At 44.2% G+C, this 15305-nt stretch overlaps 1 protein-coding gene across 1 annotated transcript in view; it reads left to right on the forward strand.

Moving 5' to 3' along the window:
• LOC112556053 (thrombospondin type-1 domain-containing protein 7A-like) overlaps nucleotides 1-15305 on the forward strand; it is a 104478-nt gene that overhangs the window by 61638 nt on the left and 27535 nt on the right. The window contains 5 exon segments of the mRNA XM_025224666.1: nucleotides 4992-5763; nucleotides 12371-12502; nucleotides 12505-12639; nucleotides 12795-12901; nucleotides 13501-13701. Coding sequence (XP_025080451.1) covers nucleotides 4992-5763; nucleotides 12371-12502; nucleotides 12505-12639; nucleotides 12795-12901; nucleotides 13501-13701 — 1347 coding nt within the window.

The raw sequence follows: 15305 nt of genomic DNA on the forward strand, positions 1-15305 counted from the left end.
AATTATTTTTCCTTTCTCTATTCTCGCACTTTTCGAAAACACATTTTTCTGGAACAACCTATCTGTAGAAAGAAGTTTGAAATGAATGTCTGTCCAGAAACCCAGCTACTTTTTTATTCTGTCCTGAGAAAAATAGAAAATAATGGGGAGATAATAAGACACGTGACAGCTGAAACAAGCCAGGAGTTATTGTTGCTGATTGTGGATGTGATTGTTGCTTCCCGTGTAGAAGAAGTCAGGAAATGCTCACTCGGGAATTGGAGGATGGTTTTATTTCGTTTCTGAGTTTTCCTGAAACGAGAGTTTGTGCTGTAGCTTTGGTTTAGTGTGACAGGTTGCATGCCTAGGTTGTCGTTCTTGATGACTTGAGTTATCTTGTCGGCCTGCTCATCTCCCAACAGCACGCATCCCCTCACCTTGTTCCGACTGGTGGTATCAGACATTTCATTTAGTCTCCTATCCTTCCCTTGATTTATTTTCACCCGTCCTGCTGTTTTAATGGCTGTATCCCAACAAGTCTACCTTTCCGAAACAAATCTTTCCCATCTCTTGCTTGTTGTTTGTTACTTTTCTCTCCCTCCCACCTCTCTCTCTCCCAACACACACATGTTTTCAATACAAACACTAGAATTTCGCAGTTACTGTAACAGCAGTTCCTCTGTAAACAATTTTAAAACTCGTCGAAAGCTATTTTCCAGCCTCTTGATCAAATGTTTTCTGTAGAATGCTTGAAGCGTGTTGACTGGCGATGTTTACCGACACGTGAGCGCAGCCTCTTAGAGCGACATAAACTCAACACTTGAAAGATGCAAAGCTTTGGGAAAAGCGACAACTGCCACACTGCCTCTTGGCCACAGTCGTTGTAGCCAATTGCCGTGCACCTGCTCCGGGGGGCACTTCCACCCTCTCCCCCCAACACCTCACACACACACACTACTAAACAGACACACACGCACGCGCACACACAGTAATAGCTTGTGGAAAGATGGAAGTTAGGTGCCAGTCGATTTATTCAAGTGAAGATCACGTGACGCGAGTCAGGCAGGGTGGAGGCTCCAGCAGGATGTGACGTAGGAGTAGTGTGACTTCCTCTCTGACTTCAGTGTCGTGTGTGAGTGATGCAGACAGATGGACGCCGTATTTCAAGCTGCCACACACATTATTTCACAAAATTATTTATTTTTGGAAATTTGTAGTCTCACACACAGTCTGTCTTTCCCTTTAATAATCACACACACACAAACACACACAAATACACACACACGCACACATACTTTAACACTAGCAATACCAATGACACAGGGAAATCAGAAAAAAAAATATTTTTCTCCAAGTTGGTCCACTGGCTGTTACGAACTTACCCATTCTTTGATTTATTAATAATTATTATTAACTTTTCTTGATTTTTGGTCATTTCTTTTCCTGACATTTTTCTTTCTTTTATCTTGTTTCTCTTTTCTTTTGAGTGTGTTTTTATCTGTCTTTGATTCTAACCATCTTTCTTTCCTGTTGCCACGTTTTTCCTGTCTCTTCACATTTGTTGCCGACTTTTATTTTGTCCTCGATGCCAGTTCTTCGTTTTATATTTTCATTTTTAGATGGGCTTTTTGTTATTCCTCTAGTTGCCGTTAGAAACCATGAACTTTGAACTAATCCTGCTAATGGTGTGATGCATCCTTGATCAGACAAAGGGATGAGTCAAAGTACGAAAGAAAGTGTGTGAACACCGGATAGATCCCATTAAAGGAAATCACAAAAATGTTTCTTAATCCCTCACCTGATCCTAGGTAAGGCATTGCCGACAATTTTTAATAAAACATTGTTGTCTTTGTACTTTAACAATGTGTGTGTGTGTGTGTCTGTGTGTGCTACTAGCTTTTCTTCCTTTTCGAAAAAAAAGTGTTTGTATGTGTATTTATATGTGTGTGTGTGTGTGTGTTTGTGTGTGAGCCTGTGTGTGTTTGAGTGTGTGTTTATCAAAGAGTTCAACAAGGAGATGTGAGAGATTGTATCTTGACTACCTTTGGTGTTATCGCTTTTAGGATCCGTTGGTATCCTTTAATCAGTATAGGTGGCAGTGTAAGTCAACATTCAAATACTAGTGCTGAGCTTGTGAGAAAGGGTTACGAAAAAGATAATAACAGATGGGGATAATACCTCTTTGCATCATAGAAGTGCTTGGCAGGAGCACAATCAACAGCAGAAGTCAATGCCACCAATCTTCGCACTACTTACTTTTGAAGAAGTCAGTAGGTCTTTGGAAACAGTAAAAGTTTTAATCACATAAATAATCTCCCAGCCTACAGGTAAGGCGCTTGTCACTAACTAAGACCTTTAAGTCTCGTTATCTTTCAACTTACAACTGATTTCTATTCGATTTTCCCCCATCACATTTTCCCCGGTCATCCTTAATGCGAAATGTGTGATTTCTTATCATCCAATCAACCGACCAATCAGTGACAGCAGCAGCACCAGGACTGTGAATACGAATAGTGTAAACAATGGCCTGTAGCACGACAGCCATCTCATTCATTTAATCAAGCACCAGCCGACCTCAGCTGCTAATCCACCCGATCATATCTTGGCTCGCCAATGTCGGTCCGTCCACCCGACAGGCACTCTTCCATCCGCTGAAGCTTGACCCCGCATGACCCCTCCATTCAGACGAAGGGTTATGAGGCTTGACTTGGATGAACTCTGATAGTCCCTCGACCTGGTCAGAGCACGAACATCTCGCTGACCCCCAGCTTAACCCTGACCTTTTCTGGATGGGTCACGTGTGCGTTCCCTTGTCCAGACCAATCCCTCTTCGTTTTCCCCGAGACTTGACTGCTGCGGGACCGAGATTTCCCCGGGTACGCATATTACAAAGCCTTGCATGCTAACACACACACCCATGATGACTACGAGGGCCAATCAAACATCACTTCCTGTTTACAATGTCGTCCAATCATCGTGCCCCATACCAATGGCATCTTACCAGCTACTTTACACAAAGCTCACACCCCAGAGTACAAAAAAAAAAAACTTTTTAAACGACTGACAGTTTAGGAGCATCGGCCAATCTTACAAACTTCTTTGAAAAATTTTGAGTTTGGAATATTTGAAACTTCTGAAAATCTTGAAATTCTGCTGAGAATCCAACAAGCTGCTGAGGGATCGTGCATGTTTTTTTCGATCTTTCCAGAAAGATTGATTTACGAGCTTCGAGCTTAGTTCGAACCCGTGTACTCTTCTGGTGCTTAATATATTCCGTCAGACAACGAGGGGAAGCCTGCAGGAGGCCTGCGAGAAGATTACAGACTTACAGACTACCTATAAACCACAGACTACTTTCATCTACTGCGGTCCTTCATGTCATCTGGCAATGAGATTAAACTCTGACAAGACCGCGCATGCACGTGGTTTATTGTGAGAGAGAGAGAGAGAGAGAGTGACAGAGAGTAAGGGTGTATATAAAGGATGGGTCGACAGAGAAATACTGACACAATATTCCTATAAAACAACGCTTGACATGGACAAGACACGTTTATAACGAGTCAATACAGAGTTATCTCTGATTTATCCCCCTTTACTGCTATTCAAGTTCTGTCTGTCTCCACTTTTACCAGCATGCTTTTCATGTTGATTGTAGTCAGAGTGAAGCAATCAAAGTTAATCAAAGATGCACTTTCCACTACAACAACATCGACAACCCCATCAGAAGCCAATTGCCGAAGTAAATGAACAAGCTGTGTACATAATCAAGCCATTTGGAGCAGGCCACTCAATTGTCAACAAAAGGAACCCAACTGTTTGCACTGTAATGATCTCTTTGACTGAAGAGTTTCACAGAGTTTGCCAGGTCCAGTTAATAAAAAAATATGTTTATTAGCGATGCCAGCAATTTAATTTGCCTTCAAGATATTTACATTTAATATTAGGTTAGACAAGGTTTTTCTAAATGACCCTTTGTGTACTCAGCACGGAAATCCTTACAATTCTAACTGATTGATCATGAGTTCTGGGTTGTTGGAGACAGGATAGATAGAGGAATGGATAGACACTTCTTTACAAGTCCTGCCCTTTATCATATATATGTTATTAACTGTGATGTGTGTGTTTGTGTGCGTGCATTGTGGGTGTATAACCCTGACAAAGCAAGTTGTATGTGCAGTAGTGTCACAGGCCAATATCAAATAATATTCCACGTGACAGTTGGAAAGTCCAGTAATGTGTTTATGAGGCAGACTTTAGTGCAGTCGGCAGACGTGGAAGAAGGACGAAGTAATTTGATGAGACTGTTTATGTCTGCGGCAACAGACTAATACAATGGTGGAGGGAAAGGCCAGAGAGAGAGAGGGAGGAAAACATCGATACCATACCTCCTTGATAAATAATTCTGATTAGGGATTGGATATAAATAAATCTTTTGGTTCCTTTATTACATAGCAAAATTGTTATAAAACGAACATTATTTCAAATTATTCTGAACCATTTTTAAAGAAAGCGTTCATGGCCTGCAGCTGACATTGATGTTGAGTGGATGCACCTGTGATTTAAACTGTGTGCTCTCCTTCTTTTTTCTTTTATTTTACCCCGGGTAGAAAGTTCAGGTGATATCTTGAATCTTCTATGAATTGTTAACACAGTAAACGTGTGTGAAACTTGTGTGCACCTTTCTTGAAGCCTACAATGTTTGTTTGTCTACATTTGCGATTTATGTCTTGACAAAGTTGTTACTGTGTTTGCTTGTTTGTTTGTTTGTTGGTTGGTTGGTTGGTTGGTTGGTTGGTCCGTTTGTTGGTTGGTTGGTTGGTTGGTTGGTTGGTTGGTTTGTTTGTTTGTTTGTTTGTTTGTTTGTTTGTTTGTTTGTTTGTTGGTTGGTTGGTTGGTTGGTTTATTTGTCTGTCTGTCTGTTTGTCTGTATCTATTTTCCTCCCTCTGTGGTTTTCTAACAAATGCAGTCATCCGTTAAAGTCAAGGTCTGATCCATGCCACACGTGTCACAGGTCCCTGGGGTCAGTGTCATCATTCCAAGTGCGGCTACCCGGGTCTGCAGTACCGCGACGTGCGGTGCCAGCTCCCGTCCGGCCAGCCGGTCATGCCAGAAAACTGCGAAGGCCTGCTGCGCCCCAAGGACACGCAAGAGTGCTTCGCGGTCTGTGATGCTGCGCACTCCGGCGAGTTGTCGCCCTCAGGCTGCTGCCCGCCGGAAGGGGGAGAGCAGTCGCCGCGGCAAGGGGAGGTGATCCTGGACACCAACCACCTCAACCTTGACCCCACGGAGGTGGAGTGGGTGGTGTCGCAGTGGAGCAGCTGTCGTCTGGCGCCCAACGTCTCCAAGTGCGGGCGCAACAGCGGCATCCGGTATCGCAACGTCTCGTGCGAGCGCAAGGACCGCCGGGAGTTCAAGGACGAGTACCTGTGCCTGCGCGTGGAGCGCAAGCCGAGCGTGACGGAGCCGTGTGAACTGCTGTGTCGCCAGGACTGCGTCACCACGCCCTGGAACGAGTGGACGAATTGTGACGTCACCTGTCAGGTGACCAACCGGACTCGGACGCGAAATATCGTGATCCCCCCTCGCCACCGGGGGGACCACTGTCCGGCCTTCTCGCAGATGCTGCCCTGCGACAACTGCTCGGAGACGTACACCTATGTGTTTGGGGACTGGGGGCCGTGCAAGTCCTTTACCTACAAGGGGGAGCAGGTGCATCACCTGATTGGCCACCAGACTCGGGATGTCAACTGTCTGCAGAGCAAAGGAACCATCACCAGCTTACGGTGAGTACTGTTGGGCATCTCCTGGTGCGTTTTCAATACCAGGACATGGTCATCAACCTCTGTTAGAATAGCTATTTGTATCCTCACTTTCTTACAATCTATGTGTGTGTTTGTGTGTGTGTGCTTGTGTGTTTGTGAGAGAGAGACAGACTTATCATATGTACACGCTAAACCAAAGTGTTACTGTTCCTTACAGTTTTCTGTTATAATGTTTATCTCCACATAAACACACCTACGATACACAATCTGTTTACATTTATACAAATCAATTCAAATTTGTCCTGGGATACCTGTCAACACTCCAAAGCATATTCATTCATGTAAACTGATTTTCTGCTAACAGATAGACAGATAGATATCTTTCTGTCTGCCGGCTTGTCTGTTTAGTCGGCTGTTGAACACCTCTCACCCTTCTCTCTCACTTTCTTTCAAGCGGCCGCCTACACGTGGATGTCAAAAAGTAGATATGTTGTTCATAACACTGGACGGCTTCAAAGACAGGAAGTGTAGATTAATGTTCTCTCTCACCATTAAATAAACTAAAAAGTCGATAACGATACATCGCTCGTCCTGGCGCCAAACCTTTGAAGTATTTTTTTTTCTGCCAGTTGCAATTGGTGAGTAAGGCAGACACCGAGAAATGCTGTTTCATGTCTCTCTCTTCTCCTTTCTTTCTCTCTCTTCTCCTTTCTCTCTCTCTCCTTTCTTTCTCTCTCTCTCTCTCTCGTCTCCTTTCTTTCTCTCTCTTCTCCTTTCTCTCTCCCTCTCTCCACCCTCTCTCTCTCTCTGAGTATGAGCTCGTGTATGGGGGCGGGTGTCCCTTGCTATGATGAATGACATATTGAAGTACTAAACATCAAACGCACATTTTATTTTTAAAAAATTATTCAGGATGAAAATAAAGACTTGGCTCACTTTTCGCTCTTTGTAAAGCCTATCCTAGCCTCATATTACATGTCATAATTAAAATCACCACAGGGCATAGTTTCCTTCTTTACAGAACAAAGAACTGTTTTCGCTAGTAAATATAATTATTTAAACCCATTATTTTCGTTTAGGATAAACATTCTTACTTCAGACGGAACGGAAAATATTTTATATTCCAGTATATTATGCGTTCAGCAACAGAAAATTTATGTCGAACCTAGCTGAAAACTATCCCTAGACGCCTGACAGTAATTCCTGCAAGTAAGCCTGGGACCCGCACACCATCTTCAGAATGTAGAAATATAAGGCCGTTGGTAAAGTCCACTAAAGGTCAAATGTGAACTTAGAGATCTCCTGACATCTCTCAGGCCTGTCGAGCCGCATTTCTATTTATTTCTCATGCATCACAATGTTTGCTCAGTCTGTCATAAACAAGTCCACCCACTACAAAAACATAACAAGTGTTGAAATAACTCCTGTATCAGACCTGGACATATCACATATAAACACAAATCTTACACAAAACATACGCCTAGCGGTTCAAAGCCTGGTCTTACCTTTGACTTGAGCATTGCAAATTTAGACAAAAATGTAGATAAAGCCAATCACATACTTATATAACAGTTTCAAGCAGAATTCAAAGCTGAACACAACAACACTGCAAATCCAAACTTTGGTCTGTTCTCACAACTGTCTAATCATGTAATAAATTATGAAGTGGTTTGACAACCAGTAGAGATGTAACCTGATGACATTTATTACAGACTAGAGGTCCAGTATTTACGATCGACAATGGTCATCTAATATTTCAACTTTTAAACCCTTGTTAAACCCTTTCTGAAGTCGGTATAAATTAAAGAAAGGAGATGAAGGCAATTTCATCGCACGATGGTCAGATGTTGTAGTCGGCATCAGCCCTCAGTAAGCCCGGTGAGCCACTCTCTCCTACAGAATACACCCTAGTCCCGGTAGACACACACTGTACGATCTGCAACCTCTATATATCAGAACTAACATTTACAAAACTAAACAAAGATATGGGATTAGGCTTAAACTTAGCCAAGCCTCGCCAGGAATCATCCATCACCTCTGATTATGGTGAAGACCACCACACTCCACCCGTCTGAGCAGAATTTAATGCCGAAGGCTGGCAATCAAAGGTTCTACCCACATCCCCACCCTGTCGGAGTCGACTGCTTTATGGCAGAGAGAAGTTTGCTCCATCACCAGCAGCTTCCAGGGTAGTTGAGTTAATGTGTACACAAGGGAACCCCTCTCACTCACCCATGCTCGCCAACACCATTCATCTTCAACCATTCGCCCCACAGAGAAGGTTTCCTGAAAACATCCCCTAAACCTGAACACCAGGCGCTGTAAACCAATCAACCTGTCTCATCAACCTGTAGAATTATCCACAAGGACGATAAATAAGGTACAGTCAGACATTTTGTCGATCGTCTGAGAGTCGGAGAGAAACCTTTCTTGTCTTTAAGGTACTGATGGCAGCAACTGTGTGGGGAGGTCTTTGATTCTCATCAACCTCATGATTGAGAGACGAATACATGGAAGTTTGATGATGATTGGTTGGCAATGACTTGTAATTGCTCACGTGGTTTGTGTGTGGAGGATATGGGTATGAGCAGAAACCTATACACACACCCTCCTGAAACAAATGTAAAAACAAAACCACACAGACACACAGACACACAGACACACAAACACACAGACACACACACCCTCGTGAAACCAGACCCGTACACACACGCGCGTGCAATCATCAGCATGCACAACAGTCTTTTGCCTGTGGGTTCGTATTACCGACAGTCCACACTACAAGAAAAAAGAAGTGCGCCGTGTTTACACTGGGAGCCGAGCGGCGGACGTGCACGAGGGTGCGAAGGACCTGATTAACGCGCCTGTCAAGACTAATAGACGATATTGTGACAGGTCTGACTCCTCATTCAAGCAACTCATCCATTGAGGCTGGAGGTTGGAGGTGTTTACACCTCCCAGTCCCGGGGATGGATGGTCCATGTGTGGCTGTGTGGGAGGCTGAGAGCCAGGAGATGACAACACCGTCGTATACATGTCGGCTTGTAGGAAATGTTACCTCAATCACCAGCCCAGGTGTAATACATCCTCCCAGGCTTCATTCCCTAAAAATAAACTTCGGAATTCCCTAGAAATGGATACTGGATGTAAAAACCACTTTAAGCATCCCTTCTTTCTATTTTTTAAACTCCGAGACAAATAATTTAGAGAATAATTGTTTGGTGTTGGTCTCTGGAAGCTGACGAGTCACCGATGACAGGTCTGTGACTTCTGTGGATTGTCAGGAATGGGTACTTGGAACTCAGTGACCTTTGCCCTCAAAAAGGGAGGTCCAGACGGCTGAAGGTTGTCTAAACACTGTTTGTGTATTCAAGATTTGTTGGTGTAGGTTTACTGTCACTAACATAGTCGCACTCATCTATCTACCTATCGTTGCCCACTGTCTGATGTGAAACTCTCACAAAGAGTATGACTACGACAGACAAGTGTGAAAAGGTCGAGTGTGTGAGTTCTATCTCAGCCTCGCTCTGATAATCAGTTTAGGGTTTACCTTCTTTAATGAATTTCGAATAAGATGAATACATCTCAATTTTCCCTGTTTGTAGACTAAAAAAAAAACCAACTTTACTTCACTTGTGCTTTTTGTTGCGATGGATGCCTTAGTCCTCTGCTTCAAAAATGATATTTATTCCCAAGAACAATGTGTTCACCATGGATATATAAGCAATAAACAAGATTATAATTATTTAAATAAAAAATTTCTGGTGAAAGTTACTTGAAGGAATTTTTTTTTTCATATCAGATTTCTGTGACAATTATGATAAACGTATGAAATTGTCTTAAAACACACCCAATGTCCTTACCTACAATCTGATATACTTTCTTTTACCATTCATCCAATTGATTTTTTTTTGAAAACATTAGTCATCGCTAAATGTAAATAGTCGCATTAATCCATTCCATGATGAACAATGTTCCATGAATCCATCAAGACGAAGGTTGCTTCATCAATCCACTCCGAGATGACCTTCCCATGAACCCATTGCCAGAAGCACGTGTCCACTTCATGGTCATCTGCACACGTGTCATGGTGTCCATGCTGCATCCCTCACATATTGCAGCGATCAACACAAAAATTTGCTCCTTTGTCTCCCAGCGACCTCACAGTCGGCCTCACCTGTGACATCATTACACGCCCACCGTTGGAGATTAGGAGAGAGTATGTTTTATACATGCGGATCAGGGTAATTCACTTCCTTTGCTGGATTCTGGTCTGATGGAAACTAAAGCCATCTCCCCATCGATTGGCCCGTTGTCTTAGTGCACAAAGGTTGGCAAAGAATCTGGTCGTGTAACGAATCGCACGTGGACAGTCAGACCCTACATTTTATTCTTTCTTTCTTCTGAGTATCACCTTCACTAACATGACCGCAAGATCGTGACACCAGCACAGAGTTGACAAACATAAACAACTGATGATGTCAGCATGCTAACTGACGAGAGGACAGACGAGGGAGGCAAGTCTGAGTCCAAGGAAATGTCAGGGTGTCATCGACCAACAGCTACCCGTCTGAAGGACGCCGCCTCCTACTTTGTACCCGAAGATCATTCTCTGCGTGCTGGATGGCAGACCTGACAAGATGTATTTATTGCTTTGAAACCATGACAACCTTGTATTAACTGTAAGGATAAATGGCAGTCTAGAGAGATGATTAGTAACGAGACATGACAAGCTCTGTCGAGTACTTATTGTAGGTTTATCGCTGTGGACAGCCGGCAATCGCTTTCCTCCCAAATCTTGATCAGTTGTAGAGACCTCTGGCAACATCGTCATCAAGAATAATCTTGCACACACGCAAGCGCACTAAGGCTCAAGTACACACATATCTTCCCCTATCTACCGTTTGTTTCTCCTTTCAAACTCAATTTTATGCGTGATCGCTTACTTTTAAACACGTTTATCTACCTGTCTGTCTGTTGGAATGTAGCTGTATCTCGCAAGCCTTCGTTACTTTTTATACCAAGGTCTAAAATTACCTCCAGCATCAAAGACTAGCCCGTGCCAAGTATGCGAGGGAAATTTGCCCTCCGCAACACCGCACAGCCTCGTCGACAAGGTACTCAGACACTTGTAAGACAGGCCACGTGATCCGCAAACACAAACCTCGTGTAAGTCTCGTGTAAGTCTCGCGATGCGCGAGGTTTTGTCTGGCCGGGAGGGAGTGAGTCCGACTCACGAGTCACCTGCACTCACGGCACGCGAGGTGCGCTTACCTGGCAGCCTGCAGCAGTCGGCATGCAGTCTGTGATAGACATCTATCTCTCTACAAGACCTGGGGAATGGGAGGGGAATACTGCCTCCAGTGTAGTCTTCCAAGGAGAGATCTTTATCCTTCCGTTGTAACATCAGAGATTGGTCCTCGCTCGTGAGACTCGGATTTCTGTTTATTCCTCAAGCAGATACAGCTTTATACATCACAGTTATAATTGTGTATATTCTAGCAAATTCCTTCTCCTCTAGCGCGGAGTAATATCAAGAGAAATAATTCTGACAGTTTCCACCGAGGTTTCAGAATAAGAAAGTGTCTTCGCCCCTAAATGTGGACATCATTGGCGTTTTACCAAAGTGTTTACCATACATTATGATCGGAGAGTGCTTGTCCTTTCTAGAATAAGCCCGTCGGAAAAATGGAGGGTTTTACAGCATTAATTGAGTCTCATAATGGAAATTCCTGGTGCTGAGCTAATCATGCTACATGGAGTGTTTAGAGGCTGCACCAGGAGGCTACCCGATCTCCACACCCGCCTACTACTCCGCGGGTGACAGTCTGATGAACTCGTCATTCCATCCTCAGCCCACCCAGTCAGCATCTCCGGCTGATCGCCATTTGCATCCTTGGATAACGGGTGGCGGGCTGTTGTCTGGTGATCGCCTTTATGTTGTCCGTAGAATGCAGTCAATAATTACAGAACACAGCATCTGTCTGATGAACACCTTCCCAGTCTTGTAGCCTGCAGGCACTGATATTAGAGAACACAACAAGCGTATCGTGTGTGTGTTCCTTCAGTTTTACATTTGTAACACAAGCAACATCGGGGGAAGTGTTGTCATTAACACTTAGTATCCCATTGACTGATATTTTGATATTTATTGAGCGAAAGTGATTGTAATATAATTTAACTCAATCGAGACGGTTCATGGATGTAAGGTTTTCTTATATAAGTGATGCTCTGGCCTGACCAAAGGACGGTTGGGCAGTCTTACAACCGTTTCATGAGAAATACAAGTATAAACTGCAAGCACTCTATGCACCAAACTTCAGAGCTTAGAACATACATGTTTTACAGAACTATAGTCAACTATGTCAGAAAACAACGGACAAAGCTATGTTCTCATCTACAATCCAGAATGTTTCTTTGAACAATCTCAAAATTACAAAACATGTGGTCAAACATAACCATTTTACATTTGTCCTTTATTATTGTTATATTTACAGACGCTTTATGAGAATATTTAACTCAAATATGGGAGACATGTGCCACAGGTGTGTTTGTGTAAAATAGTAAAATGTGTTAGAAATAAAGAACAGAGTACCCGACCAAACATCGGTTTTATTTCTTTGCCCAGAAACTGCGCCGAGAAACTTCCAGACACCTTGATAGTCAAGCACCAGTCCTGCATCATTCCCCAGGACTGTCAGCTGACCACGTGGTCCAGCCTCGTCCCCTACAACAGCAGCTGCCTGGCCCCTGATGGATCCATCGTGCCTGGCTTCATGATTCGCACCCGACAGGTAGTGCAGCTACCCCTGGGGGACGGCTTGCCTGCCCCCCTAACCTCGTGGAGCTCGTGAAGCTGTATGGAGAAGACCCCGCGTCCCTGACCCCCTGTAAAAGGTAAAATCGGTTTTAAAATGGACAACAAACAGTTGGCGACTCAATTTAAAATCTTTTACATCACGTGATAGTCAAAGGCGTGAAGACGTGTTCAATGGTCCAGGCTTCTTCTTCCAAGTAATTTATAACTGAAAATGTTTCCATGTCTGTGGCAGTGCCCGGTGGTACAACTCGTCCTGGAGTGTGTGCGAGGTGGTACCCGGCTACAGCCACTGCGGTACCGGCATCCAGACCAAGCGCGCCATCTGCGTCAGTGTGGGCGGTAAGGACGTCAGGGCTGCTGACGCCCTCCTTCAGTTTCTTTTGATTATGTGTGGGGAGTGCTTCTGTTTCCTTTGTTCTCACCTGCACTTTCATCTTCCTACTTTGCTGCGGTGACCCCCATCGACTCTATTCGTATGCCGCCTGTCTGAGAAACGATGGCAACCTCTGAACCATCCATTGGCTTCATCTTCCCTCTCTCTCTATATTTTTTTTTACTGGTTTTTATTTTGTTGCTCTTTCTTTTTATTTATTTATTTTATTATTTTCTTTTTTGCTATTTTTAATTTGTTGCTCTTTCTTTTTATTTATTTATTGTATTTTTTGCTGTTTTTAGTTTGTTGCTCTTTCTTTTTATTTTCTTCACGTCTTTGATTTATTTGTCATGTAAGCTTTATCATAGTCATAATAGTCCCAAACGATCGGCACCATGCCTTACACCTGTCGTAGGTGTGTTTCCCTGTCAGAGGCTCAATGTTTCATGTTCTGTGTTTGGAAGCTGTTAGATATGATATATTATTTCCATTAACTTATTTTAATTCTGTCAATGTATGGGGACACTCCTCTCCACACACCCAATCTGTGTCGGTCTGTCCACAGAGGACGGTGTGGAGAGGCCGGTGGACGAGAGCCTGTGCCCAGACCCTAAGCCCTTGTCAGTGCAGTCTTGCCACACGGACTGCAACTGGGACTGCTCCGTGTCACAGTGGACGTCGTGGTCACCGTGCCAGAACGGGGAATGTTCCAGCTCCACCATCGACCACATCCGCAGACGTCACATCCGGTCTGAGGGTCAAGCCGGTGAGAATCATCATTACATTGCTTTTTTTCTTTCAGTTGTCTTTCCTTCCTTCATGTTTCTTTTGCTTTTTCTTTTTTCTTCTCCCTTTCTTTCTTTTTGTTTCTGCGTTTTCTTATTATCTCATTATCTTATACCAGTAATTTCCCTTTTCCTATCTTCGTGTAATTTCCTCTTATTTCCCATGCTGATATGCCCTCGTGGCGGAATGACCGAGAGATTCCTTCTAAAAAAAGAGTTCACCACTCCTAACCACGGGTTAAGGGCCTTGATAATCTTACGAGAGATAAAGACTGAGGTCAGCAACGATGAGCATGAGGATACCAGCACTGAAGTCGGCAATGACCAACATGAACAACATTTAAAGCAGCAATACTATCAGGTTTGCACGACACTCTAAGACCGATCTTTAGGGTACCTTGGAGGTACACCGAGGCGGACAGAGAGAAAAACTGGGTTCTAACCTACAATAATGGACTGGTGTACCTCCTTTACAGACAGAGCCTAAGTGGTGAGTCTTTTCAGCTCCTGCATCCACCCAACTTCTCCTGACGACCAGTTCCAGCAGACCAGCATAGCTGGTAGTACCAGTCAAAGGATGCATGAATAAAACATTAAGTGCTGAGCCACAAAAAAACGTGTATGCGCTTTGCTCTTTTTTACAAGAAAAATCACTCATCAAAACCGCCAGTTTTCTTTGTAGCCCTGGAGTCACGTGTTTTCTTTCCTGTGTTGCCATGGTATTTTGTCCTTCTCCTGAGGGCAGCTGGCATCGTTTTCGACCACTCCATCTTCCATGCGAACCACAAGACTAATTCCAGGCTGTCTTTACACTCCCTTCCCCTTGTGAGGCCCCTGTAGAGGGAGTGATCAGATCTGACACATCTGCGTGCTCACAGGAGGGCAAATTGTCACGTGGTTGGTGCCGGGAGGTAGGTGTGCAAGGGGGATGGACCCAGCTCTCAATGGCGGTAAAACTTGAGAAGCTGAGTTGGTTTCATTTCAGCTTGGACGAAGCTGTCCTTCTCATCAATAGCCGACAAATGCGCGCTAACAGCTTTCCTCTTCCTCCTCCACATCTCCTCTCCTGCTCCTGTCGTCACGCTAACGCGCAGGGATTCTCCTTAAGAGGCCCCAGCATTCAGCAATCAGCCGGCTTTTCAAACTTGCCTCCTGTTATTATCGGCTCGCCGGCTCAACATATTTAGTGGAGAGAAAAAGTAGACGTCAAAGACTTGACCCTGCATGCGATCCCCCGCCCAGCGCCATGACAGTCAGTACCGGGTGGCGGCTGGTGAAAGCCGCGGGGATGAGGCGTCAAACCGGGGAGATGCTGTTTAATGAAGACGTCAGACGGTTTGGTTTATGTAGGGAGGAGAGAGGGATGGTGGTAGGGGGGTAGTGGGAGGATGTAGGTTGGTGGTAAGATCACCCAGCCTGCATGCTTATCCTCCTCCTCCACCATCCCCCGGGAAAGCTGCCTGGCCAATGTCAAGCTTCGCCTTGCTGATGTCCTAAAATAAACGATGCCTGATTCGTTTGTGGTGTTGATCGAGGACTGAAGATGTCCAAATTCGCTTTTATGATGACCGAGATTCACTTTGCA

The sequence above is a fragment of the Pomacea canaliculata genome, linkage group LG2, assembly GCF_003073045.1.
Source record: "Pomacea canaliculata isolate SZHN2017 linkage group LG2, ASM307304v1, whole genome shotgun sequence".
NCBI lineage: Eukaryota > Metazoa > Mollusca > Gastropoda > Architaenioglossa > Ampullariidae > Pomacea > Pomacea canaliculata.